General features: G+C 39.1%; 1 protein-coding gene across 1 annotated transcript in view; it reads right to left on the reverse strand.

Moving 5' to 3' along the window:
* The window catches only part of LOC126469777 (leucine-rich repeat protein 1), a 120,918-nt gene that overhangs the window by 53,361 nt on the left and 47,136 nt on the right, over window positions 1–20,421 (reverse strand). The window contains exon 3 of the mRNA XM_050097014.1: window positions 5,703–5,939. Coding sequence (XP_049952971.1) covers window positions 5,703–5,939 — 237 coding nt within the window. The remainder of the gene's footprint in view (window positions 1–5,702; window positions 5,940–20,421) is intronic.

The raw sequence follows: 20,421 nt of genomic DNA on the forward strand, positions 1-20,421 counted from the left end.
CCTCTGCTTGCATCACTTCATCACTATCAAAGTGAAGTCCTGGAAGGTGCTCTCTAAATGGATGAAAATCGGTTGGGGTCAAGTCAGGACTGTACGGAGGATGATCAATTAAAGTGAACCTGAGGTGTTTGACTGTTGCCGAGGTTGCAGTGCTCATGTGTGGTCTGGCATTGCCACGCAGAAGGATAGGGTGCTCCATACTTGGATCGTTAAAAACTTGATTACAGCACACTGTTTCTCACACACTAAGATAGTTACGTAACACACCGCCATGTAACACACTACAATTTGGAGCCCTCTAAATGCAGATGGTTGCGTCTTGTGTCAGCGAAGCATGAAAGTTGATCAAATAATATGCATGATATGTAAAATCTCAACCAATAATCAGAGCAGAATAAAAACTTTGGAGGCATTAATTTTCAGCATGCATTCACAGATTTTATCAGCTACAACAACGCAAGAAGAGTATAATGCAGGCCATCATTCACTGAAATGGTGGCACAGGCTGTCTCTCCTGATAGTCAATTTGCCATGTGTTCAATACCTGCATTATACAGAAGCTTCAAAAGACAGAAGCAGGCAAGCCAGCTCATCCCTGGCTTCTCATGTCTTAAACAAAGAGGAAGACGTGTGCATCTCCAGACACTGGAAAGGGGTGTGTTTGGAGTTACAGATCAAGTTCGTCCGTAGAAAGTTGGGTCTCATATGCCCAATGGTGCAACGAACATTGCATAGCACGATGTTTCACAGTACATCACCTTAGTGAACTCAAAGGACAGCAGCAATTAACTAAAAATAAACAACATTTTTAATTCCCGGGTTGAGTTACTAAAGAGTTCAGTGGGAACAACAGTTCCCACTAATTTTTTTGTACCTATAGGCTAATCTCCGAGTTTCAAGATTCTAATTGTGATTCTACAAGTGGTTTCTTGGACCAATGAAGTGCTCATAAAAAGTCCAAAACTTCTGGAAATAATATGGTCATGAAAGGGTAAAACACAGCAGTTAGGTGAGGAACATTTTGTACGGACTGCATTTGTACAAGATTTGTAGGAAAAAAGGAAGGATATGGTTAGATGTCCATCAATGGCAAGGTCAATAACAGAAAAAGAACAAGCTCAGATTGAGGAAGAACAAGAAAAGCACTCTGACATGTCCTTTTCACAACAATCAACCTGGCATTCGCCTTAAGCACTTTAGGGAAACCATGGAAAACATAAATGAATACATGAATTTCTTGGGAGGCTGAAAGAGACCGAATATCAAGGTAATCAGTCCCTTTCTTCCTTTAGTTATTGCCTAAAGGTTTCCTGGAGAAGAAATGGATGGACTGCCAATTCGATCTTTGAGGAGTCATCTGAGGCAGGAGATCAGATAAAAAGCAGAGGGAAGGAAACAAAATTTCGAAAGATAAGACACTGCAATGAGGTAGGAGAGGTGTGTCAATCTGAAGCAGCCAGAGATCCTTGGGTCTAGTCTGCGATGAGAGGTCAACTTCTGTACCCAACCGGCAATCCCCTTGCCACTATACAATACAGGCTTAATGCACAAGTCACAGAAGTTTACAAATGTTAAATAATATTCAAGGTAAAATAAAAGGTGAAATGTAGTGAAACAGAATGGGATGGAGTGGGAGGGAGGGTGTGAGTGAACAAGCCAGAAGCAGCTGGAGGTCACCCACGTTCATTCTCACAGCGAATCGTCAACTTCTGGATCAGTCCTACAGTCCTCCCACCACTTACTGCAGTATACTGGTTGAGTGTTCAAATGAGAGACTGGTAAAAAATGAGACAAGATCAGTGACAAATTTTAAATAAGTGTATATAAAACACTCCCCCAAATAAAACTTAAAACTAAATCTGAAATTTGAACATCACTAGGGAACAGATTTTTATGTGCTAAAAATTTAAAATATATTGTTTTTTATGTAGGAAAAATAAAAAAATACACATAAAAGTAAAACAATATTTTGTTTCAATATCACAAAACTGCAAGTACTTTTGTTAACAAAAACACTCACCAATTATGCTGACGCAGTAGTGGAATGAAACAACTCGCTGTTGCAGTGAACCATGAAAACTTTCTCCATGTTTTCCATCACAAATCAATGTCTTGAATCAATGCACGATACCAGAAGAAACTTTCAACATCACATGATGATAGTCTTGCATGTTTCATCAAAGTAATGCCACTGGCAGACACATTTTCAATTTACCATCACGTACTTCCCCTTCCAAAACCTTGGAAATTTTACACTTAGTATGAAATCACAATTTTTTTCAAAAATATTTTTTAATTTCTGTTTAATAGCTTCCACTTTTGGACCTTTGAGTGAATTAATTTTTTCTCAGTGTTACGCATTTCATTAACTGTCCCAGTTAAGAAGCTTGTTGATGTTTCTAATTTTTTAATAAAGTGAAACAAAAATCTCAAGTTTGCAGAAATGTAATACAATTTATTTTTTAGTGTACTCTCATTAAATAAGTTCTGAATAATTTCAATGAAGAAGTATCATTGTTATTCAGTTCATTAATCACCCATTTTAAATTTTCAAAACTGTTTCTCTAACACGCTGCAGCTTCCAACAGTGTCCTGCAATGAGTAAGTATGGGTCTAGGTGGCTGTGCAAGATCTGGATTTTTGGCTCTGAAAAAATAAATTATTGTTGGCTCTTTCTCAAACATCTTTTTGCCGTCTGAGATCAATATGTCCACTTTGGGATACAATGTATGTATCTACCCACATACTCTGTGTACACCATGTATTATACAAGTTTTGTATATTGTGTGGGAAGCTTACAGATAGGCCATCAATTGCCTTTTTCATGTATGGAGCAGCATCCATAAGTAAGAGTAAAATACTATCATATTTCACCCCATTTGGCTATAACAACTCCAGAGATTCATTGAATAAGCAAGTCATTCTTACACGATTTGATGCTTATCTTTCTTTGCGTGCTAATAGAACAACGCCGGAAAACTATTTCACTATTTTCTAGCAAACCTACAACATTTCCTACTTTTCTGCAGCTACAGTCTGGTAATTCATCAAGGTTTACCCAATTCTCCCCCCCCCCCCATTCTGCTCTGATCTTTCTCAGCATTTCTTCGTAACAGGCAGGCAGTCATATACAGTTTTCTTAATGTTGATTCTTCTAGTGTTTCAAAATTTGTGTATTTTGTAAGAAAATTTCTGAGTGTAGGACTTCTCAGTTTATATAAAGGAATATCACACAAAAGGTAAGTATTGCACAAATCTGCATAACATTCAGAACTTCCTGAAACCAGGGTATTAAGAGGAAGCTGCTTCACCTAAAAGAAATTATCTACAAGCTGTACATGAAGCAGCCATTCTACGTTTACTACCTGCTAAATGCTGCAAGACTTTAGATCATTTATTGATTTCTCATATTTTTGACAGAACAGAATTCTTCCATCACTTGTAAAGATGCCACTAAATTCAGCAACATACTGCTGCAAACAAGAGTGAACACTTTATTTTCAGCACTATATCACCAATTACTTAAGATACCATAGTGTGTAAACACTTTGCCATAAACAGGACAAGGGCAATGACTGAAGACTGTTGTGTACATTGTGTCAGCCATCCACATCATAAATAAGGGATTCCTCTTTCAGATAACGAGGCGGCACGTGTAGTGGAATCACTCACTATGTTATACATTTACGAGTTAAGTTCATTCAAGCTGTGTTCTCGTAAAACAACAATAAAAGAGATTTTCTGTTAAATTTAAAACTTATAACAAAGAAAAGTAACAAATTATGTGCTTTAGCAAAATTATTTAAAACATTTATTTACATAAAATATTACAAAAATATGTACTTTATGTGAAATAGAATCAGGTCTACAAGTGCACTGCTTCAGAAATTTCTGTCTCAGTTTCAGTTTTTATCCAGGAAAATAAATAAATGTATAAATAAATAAAATTATTTACATAAAAACCCGTTCCCTAGTCATCACATAACAGCAGTTTTTATCAAGGAAAACAAACAAATAAATAAATAAATGTATAAATAAATAAAATTGTTTACATAAAAATCCGTTCCCTAGTCATCACATAACAGCAGAGACAAAGCTTCAGCGTCTGCCGCAGTCAGAACGAAGTACCTTTTACTGGCTTATTTACCAGACTATTTCTCAGCTCACGTGTCATTCAGTGGCCAAAAATTTAAAAAATATAAACAAAAATCTGTGCTATCCCCATCTGTATGATACAATCAGTTCTTTTCAGCTTTCCCTCGAGTGAAAGCAGAATTGAAAGATTCCAAATTTTGGATCCACGCAACGTATTCTGCAACAAAATTAAAATTTCGAGCAGAATTTTCATGATATTCTAACAACACTAAGAGGGATGAAACTGTTACGAAATTCAATAAGGCAATTGTCATGATGAATACTTTGCGATATAAAATTTTAGGAACTTGTATAATAGTTTGTTATATTAGTTTGAAAACTTCAGAATTGGCAGCAAGTATATTGTAAAACTTGAAACACCAATAATGTGTAACTATTATTAAAATGAAGTTGATGTACCACATTATCAGATACCTTAATCATCACAATACATAAGATTCATCAACTAACATTCCAAATCAGTTGAAACTAATCACAAGCATCCAAAGGTGCATCTCACTGAATTCCATCAACTTCTGTAAGTCAGCAATCATATAAACATTATCAATTTAGAATGAAACTGCAAATGAAGAATTCTATTAGAAAAGAATTGCTCTATAATGAATAGAATTATCAGACAGTATTTCTAACATTACACAAATATCTAAAATTATAATTTCATCTCTTTCAGTATAAGTACAAGGCTTTTCATATATTACCCAATTTTTAAAACGAGTGCTAAAATATTGTTTTTCAGTTTACAGTACTGTATTTATTACTTTTAATATCGACTGTCATTCTGATTACTTGATTAATTATTGTTTGTGTCTTTCAGAATCTCAGTTGCCATGGAGCAGTGCACAAAGGAGGTGTGTGTTATCGCTGTGAAAACACATTACAAAACTGGCGAGTGCTATGCACACTGCAAACTTCATGGGATACTCTGATGTAATAATGCTCCTACAACTTCAACAGTACTGTGGTTGATAAAGAAATTTGAGGTTTCAATAGGATGGGGTTACATGTCACACATCCCTTGAGACAATAACCCTAACTCCATGAAGAATTCCCTCAGTCTGTGATCTCACTTCGAGGTGACATGCAATGGCCTCATAGGTCTTGTGACCCTACTCTATGTGACTTGTTTTTATGGGATTATGTGAAGTCCAAGGTCTATGAGAACAAATGACAAACAGTTCTCCAACTTAAAGAAGACACTGAATGTGTCAACAACAACATCAATGGAGATGTCTGTGAAAGGGTCATCGCGAACTTCATAGATCGAGTAGCTGCCTGCAAAGACAGTGGACGGGACATATCTGATATAATCTTCCACATTTAAACAGGACAGTTTGTTGAGGAAAATAAAAAAAATATTTTTATGTATTTTTTACTTAATTACTACATTTTAAAAAATTGCGTAATATATGAAAGGCCCTTTACTTCTGCAGTTCAATTAATCATGAATATACACGCAACAAAAGATTAGTAAATGATAATTCCCACACTGGGTCATACTACATTTACAACATTTCCTTAAAATTTATGATGTTTCCTTAAAACTGTACCTTATTATGCCGCAGATCCAGTAGTCTGAGATTGGTCTTTAGAGAGGCGCTTTCAATAATGACATTCAGGTCATTAGTACGCAAATTATTGTTTGGAAGAACCAATTCCATTAAATTCGGAAGAGTCTTTATGAATGGTGGAACAGCTGATAAATTAGTATCACTGACTTCTAGAAGATTTAATTTCTTCAGTCGTGCAACAGAACGTGGTAATTCTGAAATTTTAATATTGGAAATCTAAAATGGAAAAAAAGAAAACAGTTAAAAGTAAAGTAACTGGAATGCGATGTGAAATGCAGCTGACAATTAAACAATTAAAAATAATTCAATTGCTTTATATTTCAGCCATGAATACTTAAGTCACAATCCCCTGGATGACAAATATTTTTGAAAATCTGTTTTGCAATCCCATAGATTTTCCTTTTGGAAATGTACTGTTCTGACAAACAACATTTCACAAACCACATTTCACGTTACGAGACTCATGAGTGAAAGAACTTTGACACGAGACAATATTTTATATTTTACGAAAGGAAGTGAGAAGGCACAACTCAACAACAGCTCTCCATGAACTATAATGCTGCTGACATTACTACTACTACTACTACTGGTTTAAAATGGATGTTTACTAATAGTTTAACCCATGAACCACACTTATAGCAATAACAGATAGGAAGCTTATTAACACTGGCATTTACCTGCATTTCAAACAACTGTACAAAACTCCAAAATGATTGCAAATCTTTTTAGTATCAAAAGAACGTAGGTTGGTATCAACTCACAGACTGGCAGTCAAACTCTGCCTCTGATCCCAGGGCAATCCATTTCTGTATTCTGTCACTGAGAATACACCCCAAGTGCTCTTTAATTATCTCTAATTTCACTGCCTCTCTTCGAGCACTCACCTATCCCACACTGCTGTCTGTAAAAATCAGTATCAGAATTTGAATCTAATCCACCAAAGGGTGGCCGCAAAATTTTCGTTCTTGTTCAAGACTGTGTGGTCGGTTAGGAAGAATCGCAGCTTTTCCAGTGTACAGGCTGGGTACGCTGTTACACTGTCATTAGAAAGAGGTTTATTCATTACCAAGTCATAATTTTGTGAGCAGAACATTCAACAGGTCATGTGAGGAACAGCAGAAAGGACATTGCAATGAACAGCATTATTTACAGATGTGTGCTTTTAAGTGTTTCTTTTAAGCTGAGATCAAACAATGGAAAACCCAGAACATAATGTTTTGAAAAGGGTACTTTTAAGTTGACTTCTGAGGTGTGAAATATGAGGAAAAATCTGTAGATGTATATTTCTTGATGTTATTTGTTAAGATGATTATAGGGTAAGGCTTTCAACTGATCTCCAGGATCTTGCAGCTGGCATCGTGTGGCTTAGCAACCACATAGTGTCTGAGCCGTTTGTCACATTTCCTTCTGTTACATTTTCATGTTACAAACCATGCTATTTCTTTCATCTTTCCTACTGTCATCCCATTTCATGTCACTGATGAGAGGAGTGTTCTGTCTTGTAGATATCCTGCTGTTAACAGACGTAAGAGCCTCAAGGGCTTGAGTTTTTGTTTCCAAGTAAGGTACAGATGCTGTACTGGCATCTAGGTTCTGAAATGAAAACGACAAACTATTAAGTTTCCCAATCTTGGTTTTGCCTCCTACATTCCTAGCAGGATTAGGTGACTTTAGGCTTCTGGTGCACATACAGTCATTATACTTGATTATTAATGGTGTTGCCAAAATTGCTAGGAAGCTGTGTGCCCCACCAGTGTTAGACGAAAGGATTAAGTTTCCTCCTCTCTGTCATAGGTTCTCCCCTGCCGCCCCCCCCCCCCCCCCCAGTGCATCTCATTATTCAGTCTTTTCTCTGTAGGTGTGAACTAGTTTTCTGATTACTCACAGGCATGAGACAGGCCTGCCATCAGTAGTGAAAACAATAAAAAGGTTAATGGAGAATCATTGAAAGTTAAACAAAACTGGAACTCAAAATGTTCTAATAATGTGTCATGAAACACAAAGATGATGATGTAATAAGTTAGTATTACGATGATACGCATCGAATAATTGGGGAAAAGTCAACCCCTTAACATACAACCCCGAATTATCTCATTTTCATTATTTTGAGAGAAATTTAGAATCCCGAGTACACTCAGGCAACTTTAGAATAGACCTTCGGAAAAATAAAACCTTGGTTACATCTCTTTCAGGACTGATAGTCACGTGTTCCGTAGCCTGGCCGTTGTGTTTTAGTTAAGATGGTTGCCACTAGATACTGTATGCTTTAAGCCTCTCTCCTGTAAGTGCTACACAGTGGTACGAGATAAATACATCCACTGTGTTCCAGCCAGCTCCTACAAGATTTATATTCACATGCAACTGTTGTGAAATACATGGTTAGATTTCATAGCTCCAGAAAAAAAATTAAAAAATGACTTCAAGTTTCAGGATATTTTAGTCAAAGCTCAGTGCATAAGTATACTTGGGATTTTATTATTGGTGAGCTTCAAAATTTTATAACTCATTATTCTGAGCTTTAAAAGCTATCTTCACATGTCTATATGTAATGCCATTCATTATAGGATTTTTTTTTTTTAATACAGAATTATTTTTTGGAACATGATTTGAAAAAAAAAAAAAAAAAATATCAATACATTAAGGGGTTAATGGGAAATAAAATGTGTACTGAGAATATGATAATGTGGAGAAGAGACCTATTCTCTGCTGTTACCCTCCAGAGGACAGCAAAAGTTATATAGGACTGAGGTGCTGACAATTTGCCACAGATGGGCTTCCTCTTATACTCTTTTACTTCATGTTTTTACTGTAACTAATGAATGGATTAACTGAACATTTTGTGATGTACAAACTGTTTATTTTTTTGTTTCTGTGGTTCTGGAATTTTGGTAAGTAATCAAATGTGTGGGCGATCTTCCAAATCGATGAATAGCTTAAGTGGAAATTGAATGGTGTGTAGGAAGCTCTTGTGCTATACTTGTGTTCAACCTATTTCTTTATATTTAATTTTTATGATGGTGTGACTTTAAACACTGGTGTGTCTTACATCAGAGAATAATTAGCGCACTGTAAATAACTGTGTCCTTTTATAGGAAGTTGCATATTTTTTCCTTAGTCTGAACCATAATATTTAGCAGCTGGAGTTTTATTAATGGACATTTTTAATAATGGAAATATTATGAAAATTCCATTTAAGAGTAAAGAAGCATCAGTGAATTTAGATTGCAGTTATTTAAAATCAGTGGTTATTTTAAATGTGAACACCCACCAGATTAATATCTTATCACTACATTGTAACTATCCACATATACTGTAAAGATTATTCCATTTTTGAACTATTCCACTTAGCATGAAAATTGTTGTGACAATTATTTTACAGATTTTGGCTCTACAACCATATACAATTTTCCCTTTGACAAAAAACCAAACAATTGTAACACAGCCCTCCATTTAGTCTGTAAGGCCCTAGCTGTGCACCTCACAGCTTGAGTAATTGCCCTGTACCCTTTCGTGAAAATTGTAAGCCACCATTTCTTATGGAATGTATGAGGATGTATAAGGTGGCCAGGCAGTCTCAAAATATAACACACGTTTTGCAAAATTTTATTCTGAAATTTTTCTTGTACCTTTTTTCAACCAAGCAAGATTTGTTGCCATATCAACATGAAGCCACAGCCCATACTTCAGGATAGAAGCAGTTATTCCTGGTGAAAGCTGCTTACAAGGTACAGTTTCAGCCCTCTACTGAATGTGTTAGCATACCAACACTGTGAAGTTAAGCAATAGAGAATGTGGGAGGGAAGTCACCTGTGTGGTTACTGCAGGGTAGGGAGCAGTTGCTTCGCTCTCTTGGTTTCCAGTTTTGAGACAGAGCAGATGCTCCTTTTATGCCAGATTTCAGCCATGGTGAATGCCACTTGCTGTCTGCCCCTAGCCCTGTTCACCAGGACCGGCTGTCAGTCACCACCTCTCCCATTCCCTGTTACTCTATTATTTTTTAACAAGCTCTTAGACTGGAAGTCAATCTCTACCTCCATACCCACGGCGACCCCCTTCTACACTCCTGGAAATTGAAATAAGAACACCGTGAATTCATTGTCCCAGGAAGGAGAAACTTTATTGACACATTCCTGGGGTCAGATGCATCACATGATCACACTGACAGAACCACAGGCACATAGACACAGGCAACAGAGCATGCTTAATGTCGGCACTAGTACAGTGTATATCCACCTTTCGCAGCAATGCAGGCTGCTATTCTCCCATGGAGACGATCGTAGAGATGCTGGATGTAGTCCTGTGGAACGGCTTGCCATGCCATTTCCACCTGGCGCCTCAGTTGGACCAGCGTTCGTGCTGGACGTGCAGACCGCGTGAGACGACGCTTCATCCAGTCCCAAACATGCTCAATGGGGGACAGATCCGGAGATCTTGCTGGCCAGGGTAGTTGACTTACACCTTCTAGAGCACGTTGGGTGGCACGGGATACATGCGGATGTGCATTGTCCTGTTGGAACAGCAAGTTCCCTTGCCGGTCTAGGAATGGTAGAACGATGGGTTCGATGACGGTTTGGATGTACCGTGCACTATTCAGTGTCCCCTCGACGATCACCAGTGGTGTACGGCCAGTGTAGGAGATCGCTCCCCACACCATGATGCCGAGTGTTGGCCCTGTGTGCCTCGGTCGTATGCAGTCCTGATTGTGGCGCTCACCTGCACGGCGCCAAACACGCATACGACCATCATTGGCACCAAGGCAGAAGCGACTCTCATCGCTAAAGACGACACGTCTCCATTCGTCCCTCCATTCACGCCTGTCGCGACACCACTGGAGGTGGGCTGCACGATGTTGGGGCGTGAGCGGAAGACGGCCTAACGGTGTGCGGGACTGTAGCCCAGCTTCATGGAGACGGTTGCGAATGGTCCTCGCCGATACCCCAGGAGCAACAGTGTCCCTAATTTGCTGGGAAGTGGCGGTGCGGTCCCCTACGGCACTGCGTAGGATCCTACGGTCTTGGCGTGCATCCGTGCGTCGCTGCGGTCCGGTCCCAGGTCGACGGGCACGTGCACCTTCTGCCGACCACTGGCGACAACATCGATGTACTGTGGAGACCTCACGCCCCACGTGTTGAGCAATTCGGCGATACGTCCACCCGGCCTCCCACATGCCCACTATACGCCCTCGCTCAAAGTCCGTCAACTGCACATACGGTTCACGTCCACGCTGTCGCGGCATGCTACCAGTGTTAAAGACTGCGATGGAGCTCCGTATGCCACGGCAAACTGGCTGACACTGACGGCGGCGGTGCACAAATGCTGCGCAGCTAGCGCCATTCGACGGCCAACACCGCGGTTCCTGGTGTGTCCGCTGTGCCGTGCGCGTGATCATTGCTTGTACAGCCCTCTCGCAGTGTCCGGAGCAAGTATGGTGGGTCTGACACACCGGTGTCAATGTGTTCTTTTTTCCATTTCCAGGAGTGTATATTCTGTCACTGAGAATATTTCGCTACCTATCTTCCAACGCTCACACATCCCACTCCACATCTTTCAAAATCTGTTTGTAGTGCTGAGGTGTTTTGCTTTCCTTGAACCACGGGGTCAGACATCATTCAACAAGAACAACCTCTCCGCTACTTGATCCCCGAGACAAGTGTATGTAGGAGACCCACTGGTTATGATGCACCATTAAATCTCCAAGAAAAGGAAAGAGCTGGGTCTGAGTTCATGAATGAGGTTCTCACAGGCACCGTAATCAACATGCTCATGAGGTGGGAGATAAAGGGAGCACACAGTTATCCTGAATACTGTGTGAACTAAGGATGGTCTAAACTATTAATCGTAAGTAGCGGGTTACAACTTTCTAGTTACAACCACGAAACAGGTTCCAGGCACCTGTTAGTTGTTTTATGGGTTCCATTGTAGGCCGTAAAGTACTCTGAAACCAGCAAAATAGTTCACATTACTGTAGAAATTGTTTTTGAAGTATTTTATGTGGTTTGTACTTTGCTTTAATATTTGAAATAGTGCATTCGTGCATCCTTCAATAAATGAGGACACATAAAACACTTAACTGAAATGTGTCACACCTTTGGCATAGCACAATGGAGTGACTCTGCACCCTACAGTTATCCTTGTTAGTGTTACTGAAGGAATGAATATGTTCCAAACACGAGTTACGCACTGCCCAGGTGGAGCTATTGGTAAGCCATGGCTGCAGCATCTTACAGTTGCCCCAGAACATTCCAAAGGCACAAATACTTTTCAGGTATTGGGAATAGCACCCCAACTGTGTGCAGCTATCTGAGCGTACATGGTTGCAAGAGGCAATTCTGGGGCTGTTCACAATACATTGTAGTATAGGATACACTAACCTGAAGGAGTTATTCTTTTGCCCTGTCTTTTTTGGTGAAGCATGTTGGACAGTGAGAGAAGAAGCAAGATTACCTCCCATTTCACCAGTATGTGTTTTCAGCTCCGCACGGTCATTAATACCAACCACCTCTTATCTGATGGTTCTGTGCACAGGTTCTTTAAATTTTGGCTGTTTTTAGACATGGATTTCGATTTTAGTTGTTGTGATACTTGCTGTTCGGATAAGGTTGAACTGCTTCGTGAACTCTAGTTTTGTGGCTGAATGTTCTCTCTACAGTTTTTCAGTGACCTCTTCTCGTGTTGGTTTGAAAGTAGCTGTATGCTTAGCAACCCAACATGGGCATTATTACATGTACACTTACATGTATGTGTGTTTGTGACAATGTCTGTTGCCTTTAAGTGGCATATCTTTTCTCAGAGCGACAGCAAATGAAGTTGAGAAAAAATGCGAGCTGACAAAGAAGGAAAAGTAAGCCGACAGAGGAGGAAAAGGAAGTTGAAAGGGGAAAAAAGGTTGCAGAGCCTTATATTCCTTTTTTGGTCACTTCACTTTCTTGAATTCTCTTTTCTTTTAGTAATGCTGGTTAATTCCTGCTCAATGCAGGGTAATTACCTCAGGAGCAATGACAGCGGATAAGGTCAGTTTTACTTAGCCAACAGCAAGGTTCAACCACCTGAAGTTGTCAGACAGTTGTTCCCAGAAAATATTGTGGAATTTGCACATCATCCAGTGGCAAACCCGTGAAGAATATTTACAACATATCCACCGGGAAAGCTTGAGACTCACAATTACCTCAGCTGTTTACAAATAAATCCTATGTTGAACATGATTCCTCTGCTCCATGAGTGTCTTTACTCCATTTGCCATACTTTGCCTTGCCATTACATCCGACTGTGATGTGAGTGAATCTTTGCTATTTACAGCATCGCATCATGTGGAACAGATAAAATCTTCCTTTTAGTCAAATAAATCTGGTCTCTATGTACTCTAGAAGGTTGCCCACTTTAATGTTAGGATGAAAGTGTCAGTTTTGTAAAGCTCCTATTGTGTCATCACTTCTTCTTCTTCTTCTTCTTCTTCTTCTTCTGCTTATCCATTAATCGACGTTGGCGACCACATGCTGCATCTTTCTTCTGTGAACCGCAAATGTAATAGCTGGTCTACACTTCGTAGTCCTGTCCATTGCTTTTATTGTCCAATCAGGATGTTCTTCTTCATCCTTGTCTTCTTTTTCCTTCAATCTTCCCTTCTATTATTAACTGCAGAAGCATATATTTGGTGTTCCATACTATATGTCCTAAGTATGCAGTTTTTCTTCTTTTAAGCACTGTCAACATTTCTTGCTGCTTGTTCATTCGTTCCAGTACTTTGGTGTTGGTTATTCTTGCAGTCCACAGTATTTTAAGCATTCTGCGATAAATCCACATTTCAAAGGCCTCAAACTTCTTCGTTGTTGTCATATTTGGTGTCCATCCTTCAGAGCCATACAGAAGCACAGACCAGATGTAGCATTTTACAAATCGTACTCTAAGGTTTAGGTCTAGGTCTGTACTTGTAAGAATATTCTTAAATTTTATGAAGGTGTTTCGAGCGTTCTCTATGCAACATTTTATTTCCAAGTCTGTTTGCCAGTCCTCACAAAGCCAGGTTCCGAGGTATTTAAAGTTGTTGACACTGTATTACAGACCATTGAAATTGTAGATTTGCACCTTTAAATGAGTCAGACTTTAGTGTGACAATCATAAAATTAGTCTTTTTCATGTTAATATTCAGACCTAGAGTACTGCTTTAATATCCTACTATGTTGACAAGTTGTTGAAGGTCATCTAAATTATCAGCTATCAATACCGTGTCATCAGCATAGTGAATGTTGTTGATATACACTCCGTTAACCTTTATGTCTGTTTCGACATCATAAAGTGCCTCCTGAAAAATACTATCAGAGCATAACTTAAATAACAGGGGTAACAGTATGCATCCTTGTCAGACTCCTCTACATATATTGACCAAATCTGTGACCTCATCATCAAATTTAACCTGCACTGTCTGATTCCAATTTAAATTCTCTATACAGCGGATATCTTTCTCACCTATAACAATTCTTTTGAGAATTTCCAAGAGTTTATGATGCTGTACTCCATCGAATGCTTTTCCATAGTCAATAAAACAAAGGCCTACATTTTTACCCTGATCATAGCAGTTTTGTACTAGAACTTGTAGAGAGAGTATTGCTTCTCCTGTACCTAAACCTTTCCTAAATCTCACCATGATTCTAACTTCTGCTATTCTTTCCACTTCCATCCTTTTTGCAGTTCAGCAGTCTCCATATTTATGACATCTTCACTGGATCTTTGAAAATACAAAACCACTTGAGATGTATAAAAATCACTTTTATTGGACAAATGATTGATTTTGTGGCATAACGACCACATCTTCAGGTGATCATATATCTCTGGTCGTACGATGAACAACACTAGGGTTATCTGGAAGACCCAACATTCATCATCGATTTAGAGTAAGAATTTAACTGCTAAAGAGGCGGTACATCAAAAATGAAAGCTGCGCAATGCAATCCTATACTCTATTAATTGATACGACTGAAAGTTATAATCTGATAGCATACCTGTCACCTAGTTTGAAAGATAAATAGTGGGAACCAGTGATAGGTCCAATGCTGGATATCCATTTTAGAAAAACCAGTACCATTATTCAGGTACTTGAGCCCACAAGGTCCAGCAGACACCACCTTGAATAGTCTAAGCTGTTTAAATTGAGAGAGTATTGTATTTCTCTATTGCTATGGCATAATCACCAAATTTTTTCCAAAACTCTTAAGCACACATACGGGTGATCACTTGGTGAAATTTAGCAGTTTCAACAAAAAGCAGTCTGCTGGAAAATAATTTGACATAATTTCCAATTCCGGCAATAATCATCAAATTTCTGTTGATGTAGAAGGGAGGTTAACTTCTTGAAAGAATCCTCTTCTTTCTTTATCACAACAATTGCATTTTAACACTTGTGCCCTATTACAATTATCAAAGTTTGACTTCCTACAGAAATTTGAGGAGGACTGTTCTATCGGGGCCCCCTAGTTGTGTGGGTTTTGGTAATCTGTAATGGCATGGCTCACCAATAATGTCGAGATTTTGTAATTTTAAGGCTCCATGGTGTTCTTACAAAAAGCTAGGGATCTACACAGCCCAACTACACAGAGCTCCGCTTACCCAGGTAAACTTTATACAACTGAGGTGCAGCAGTTTTCTCAGAGGTTACCTGTTAACGACTGTTTTGTCTCCACAGCTGTCCATCCCATCAGAATGCAGCACACCTATGGCCTTCTTCTTCTTCTTCAGTAGCACTACAGGCCTTGGTGAGCCTTGGCTTCTGCAACGATCTTCCTCCACATTTCTCGGTTATTTTCTGCTCTTCTCCACCCCCAGACTTACATACTGGTGAGATCCACTATTATGCCATCAATGCATTTTTTCTAGGTCTCCCTTTTCGCCTATCTCAATGGATCACACCTTTCATCATTTTCTTTGAAATTCTATCCTCTGCCATTCTCTCCACGAGTTCTAGCCATCATATTCACTGTGATTTCACATATTTTACTGTGCCCCTACCATGAATTAACACTTGTAATTCGGTGTTGTAGCTTATTCTCAAGCCCTTCTTCCTCCCTTGTTTCACCATAGATCTTGCACAGTATTTTCCGCTTGAAGATTCCGCATTTTTATCACATTCTGTCAACGTCCATACATCTGACCTGTATGTTATAACTGCGCAGACTAGGGAGTTATATATAAGCAGTTTTGTTTTTCTTGTAACAAGTCTATTTCTGAAAAGTTGTATAGTTGCAAAGTAAGTTCTGTTTCCTGCTTGTATTCTTTCCCTTACAGCCTACCCGACACTTATCATTTGTTATTAGGTCTCCCAAGTAGTTAAAAGAGGACACTCCTTTGAAGCATTTCCCATTGATGTTTAGGTCTTTAGGGGTTCTTCTGGCCTCAGATTGTGACATTACCATACATTTTGTTTTGTTTTCATCAACTATGAGGAAAATTTTTAAGGCTTCTGTTTCCATTTCCTGGTACATTTCTTGGAGTGTATTGATATTTCTTCCTACTATAGCATTGTCATCAGCGTATGCACATATCTGGCTAGTTTTCATAAATATGGTGCCTATTTTGTTGATTTTATTGACTATACTATGCAGGGCTATATTGAATACGACAGTGGAGAGACTATCACCTTGTTTCATGTCTCTATTAAAGTCAACACTTAACTTATTCTGCTAAGGACCTTTACTTTTGCTCTTGTCTCTGTCATTGTCATTCTGATTAGTCTTTTTAGTTTAGCACATATACCAACTTCTTCCAGTACTCTGTACAGTCCTTGCCCATTTATGCTGTCAAAGGCTTGTTTGAAGTTGATGAACAGGAACTGTAGATTTATATCATATTCATAGACCTTTCCCATGATTTGCCTCATCATAAATATTTAATCAGTTATTCCTCTGCCTGGTAGAAAGCCACACGGATATTACCGTAGGATGTCTTCTGCGCACTTCTGTATCCTTTCGTTTAATATACTTGTGAAGACCTTATAAGCTGGGCCTTGGAGTGCTGATTGGTTGGTTGTTTGGGGGAAGAGACCAAACAGCGAGGTTATCAGTCTCATACGATTAGGGAAGGATGGGGAAGGAAGTCGGCCGTGCCCTTTCAAAGGAACCATCACGGCATTTACCTGGAGCGATTTAGGGAAATCACGGAAGATCTACATCAGGATGGCCGGATGCAGGATTGAACCATCATCCTTTGGAGTGTTATACCCCTATAGCTTTCGCATGCTGTTTTCTCCCCTTTATTATAAATGGGGATTTTTATTCCAGTTTTCCAATTATGTGGCATAGTTTCTGTTTCCCATATATCTGATATTAAGGTGTGCAGTTCCCTTATTACAGCCTCACCACCAGTTTTTATTACTTCAGGGATTATGTTGTCTTCCTCAGGGGCTCGATTGTTTTTTTGACTTGTGCACAGCCTGGGAGACCTTTTGTAGTGTTGGCTTTCTTGCCTCATTGGCATCTTTGCCTACTTCCAGCTCCACTCTTTCCTCCTGTGTAGCTGTCTCTTCATCTTCTAAGCTGATGCTTAGTGTATCTTCGAAATACTCTGCCCATCTTTCCACTGCCTGTCCTTCCTCCCTTATCATTTTCCCATCTTTACTCAACATGCCATTATTTTTGGCTGGAAACTATTCTTTATTTTGCCTACTGCATGATAATAGCTTTCTTATTTCACTCTGTTCCTTTAACTCTCCCAGTTCTTGAAATTTCTTCTTAGACCATTCTCTTTTCGTTCCCTTTCAAGTCTGTTAGCTCTTCTCCTTAATTCTCTATATTGTTGCACATTATTTTTGGTTTCTCTTTTTTCTTGCCCTGTTCTTTTCCTCTATTGCTGACAAACAATCTTCGTCAAACTATTCCTGGGTTCTTCTGTTCCTTCTAATGCCCATTATTTCTTCAGCAGCTTCTTTAATGGCCTTTTCAATCATGCTCCACCTTTCGTATACTCGTACTGTGGTCTCTTCATAGCTCAACTTTCTGCTTAGTGTTACTTGGTTTTTTTTTTTTTTTTACTTCATCAGGTATTTTCAATTTTTCAGTAGTCTATTTCATCATCTTTCCTATTCTGTTGCCATTTGTTAGTGACAGTTTCTCTCTCAAGACTGATTTTATCACAAAGTTGTCTGAGTCACAGTTTGGTCCTCTGCAGTTCTGTACATCCATAAAATAGGGTCAATCGGACTGTCTACTCCATTGACTGCAGACTTCCAAGTACTCAGATTGATCCTCTTGTGTGGGAAGCACATACTTTTAATAACCATATTATTCCTTGCTGCGAATTGGCATAGTAAGTCTCCATTCTCATTGTTTTCTTCATGTAGTGAATATTTTCTAAAAACTCCATATGGATGTTCATTCCTCCCTATTTTTGCATCAAAATCTCTTATTTCTAGCATCAGGTCATATTTAGGTACTGCGCAGCGTACTTTTTCCAAGTCTTCATAGAACTGTTCTTTAATTATATCCTCTTTTTCCTCTGTTGGTGCATGTCCAATCACTACTGGTATATTCTTAAATTTCCCACTTAGTCTCAGTCTGCACAGCCTTTCATTTATGGGTTCAAAGCCTAATAGACTTTTCCTAACTTTCCTAGTTATTATAAACCCTGTTCCAAGTTGGCCTGTTCTTTCTTCTGGTCAACTGTATACCAATGAGTACTCAGGTTTATCCATCTGCCCATTCCCATGCCATCTTATTTCCTGTAGCCTTATGACATCATATTTAAATTTTTAAATTTAATTGGGTATTTCTTTCATTTTTCCGGGCTGAAGCGTTGTCCTCACATTCCATGATGCTAATGTCAGATCCTTTATCCGTTTCCTTTGCCGGGGTCATGATACATGTTTCCACCCAGTTTCGATGGCTTTGCTGAATTTTTGTAACCCCCCCCTCCCCTCCCCCCCCCCCCCCCAAGTATGGGGGTTATTAGCCCCATGCCAAATGCCCAACCTGGAGGACCAGGATTTGTATTAGGTTTACTCCTCTAGGGAAGCTGGCTTCACTACACCTCTAGAGCCCTCCCTGCCCTATGTTGTGGGACAGAACAACTGCCGGCACAACTCTTGACTTCAATGAAGTACACGAACCCTCCCTCCTGGCACTGAAGGTGTCTACTATAATGTGGTGTCCCCTGGAAGGCTTTTTATTTATTTATTTAATGTAATATAGAGGTTTGTGCAATCCTCAAAATTCAGGCAGTTGAGTCCAGACCCCTGCTCTCCATAACACATGACATTCCACTGTCACACCACACATTAAATTTATCTTTGCAAGACATTGATACCATTGCGAGAATTTGTGCACACAGAACAAAAAAAACGGAAAATTACTATATGATTTATGAAGAGACAAGAAAGCAATGACATGACATACATAATTATTCACAAGTGCCTCCAGGGTTTTAGAAGACAACTGCAGGAAAATTAAAAGGCATATAGTAAAATGACATATCGGTGGGCAGAGTATCTTTCGGTGGGCAGAGTATCTTTTTAAGTTTGGAATTGTAACAGGTGCCGTTGCATAGCACACTACTTAGGACACGCATGTCAGAAAATGGCATACAATAGAGTGATGTGTGCATTGTTTGTCCTTAAATTTGCTAATTATGAGTTGATTGTGATGTTTCTGCAATGATTTCATCCCAAATATGAGGTAAAAGCTCTAACAGACAAAACAATCCAATGTTGGTACAACAAATTCCATCATTATGTGATGTGGGGCAGATGGAACTGTCAACAGAGGAAGTAGAACATGTATGGGAATCATTTGTCAGGAGCCCAAAGGAACTGAGACATGCAAGCAGAGAACTGCAGATATTGCAGCGAACAATCTGACACAGTCTATGTAAATGTCCATAAATAAAACCATACTGGCTGTAGTTGTAACAAACATTCACTATCCGGGACAGTGAGCTTTGATCTGCAATGCTTTTTGCAATGACTTCCAGCGGCTACTGGAGAAAGACAATTTTTTCACAGAAATTGGATTTCTGTGAGGAAGTAAGTTTCATGTGCGTGGAAAGATGAATAGCCATAACACGCTTGTCTCGGCCACAGAATATTCACTTGAGACTGCAGAACATACTCATTATTCACATAAAATTAATGTCTTTTGTTCTCTGTGCACTTCAAAAGTTTATGGGCCATTTTTATTCACAGAGAAAATTGACTAGTTTTGTACACCTGGACATGCTGTAAAAATGGATTATGCCACAATTACAGCAAGACAGTGGACTTCATTTTGCAACAAGATGATGCTCCACCACATTTTCTTTTAGATGCTTGTGATCAACTCAACACCTAAGTGTCCCAGTGTTATATTGGACATGCTTGTCATCATGACTTTCCCCTTCTTCAGTGGCAACTCACAATCACCAGACTTAACTCCATGTGACTTCTGCTTATGGGGTTATGTCAAAGATCATGTATTCCTGCCTCCAATACCACTTCATTTTGAACAGTTGCAAGGAAGACCAATTACTGCATTTGCTGATACTGACCATGAGTTGTCAGGGCATGTATGGCAAGAGTTTGACTATCGCATTGACATTTCACACATCACAAACGGTGCCCACATTGAGCTGCTGTAATGAGAGTTAAAAACTTACGATACACATGTCAGTGGGTAGGGCATTTATTCTGTATGTCTTTTAGTTTTTCAAGCAGCTGTCTTTTAAAACTCTGGAATAACCCTGC

Source organism: Schistocerca serialis, chromosome 3, assembly GCF_023864345.2.
Source record: "Schistocerca serialis cubense isolate TAMUIC-IGC-003099 chromosome 3, iqSchSeri2.2, whole genome shotgun sequence".
Lineage (NCBI taxonomy): Eukaryota > Metazoa > Arthropoda > Insecta > Orthoptera > Acrididae > Schistocerca > Schistocerca serialis.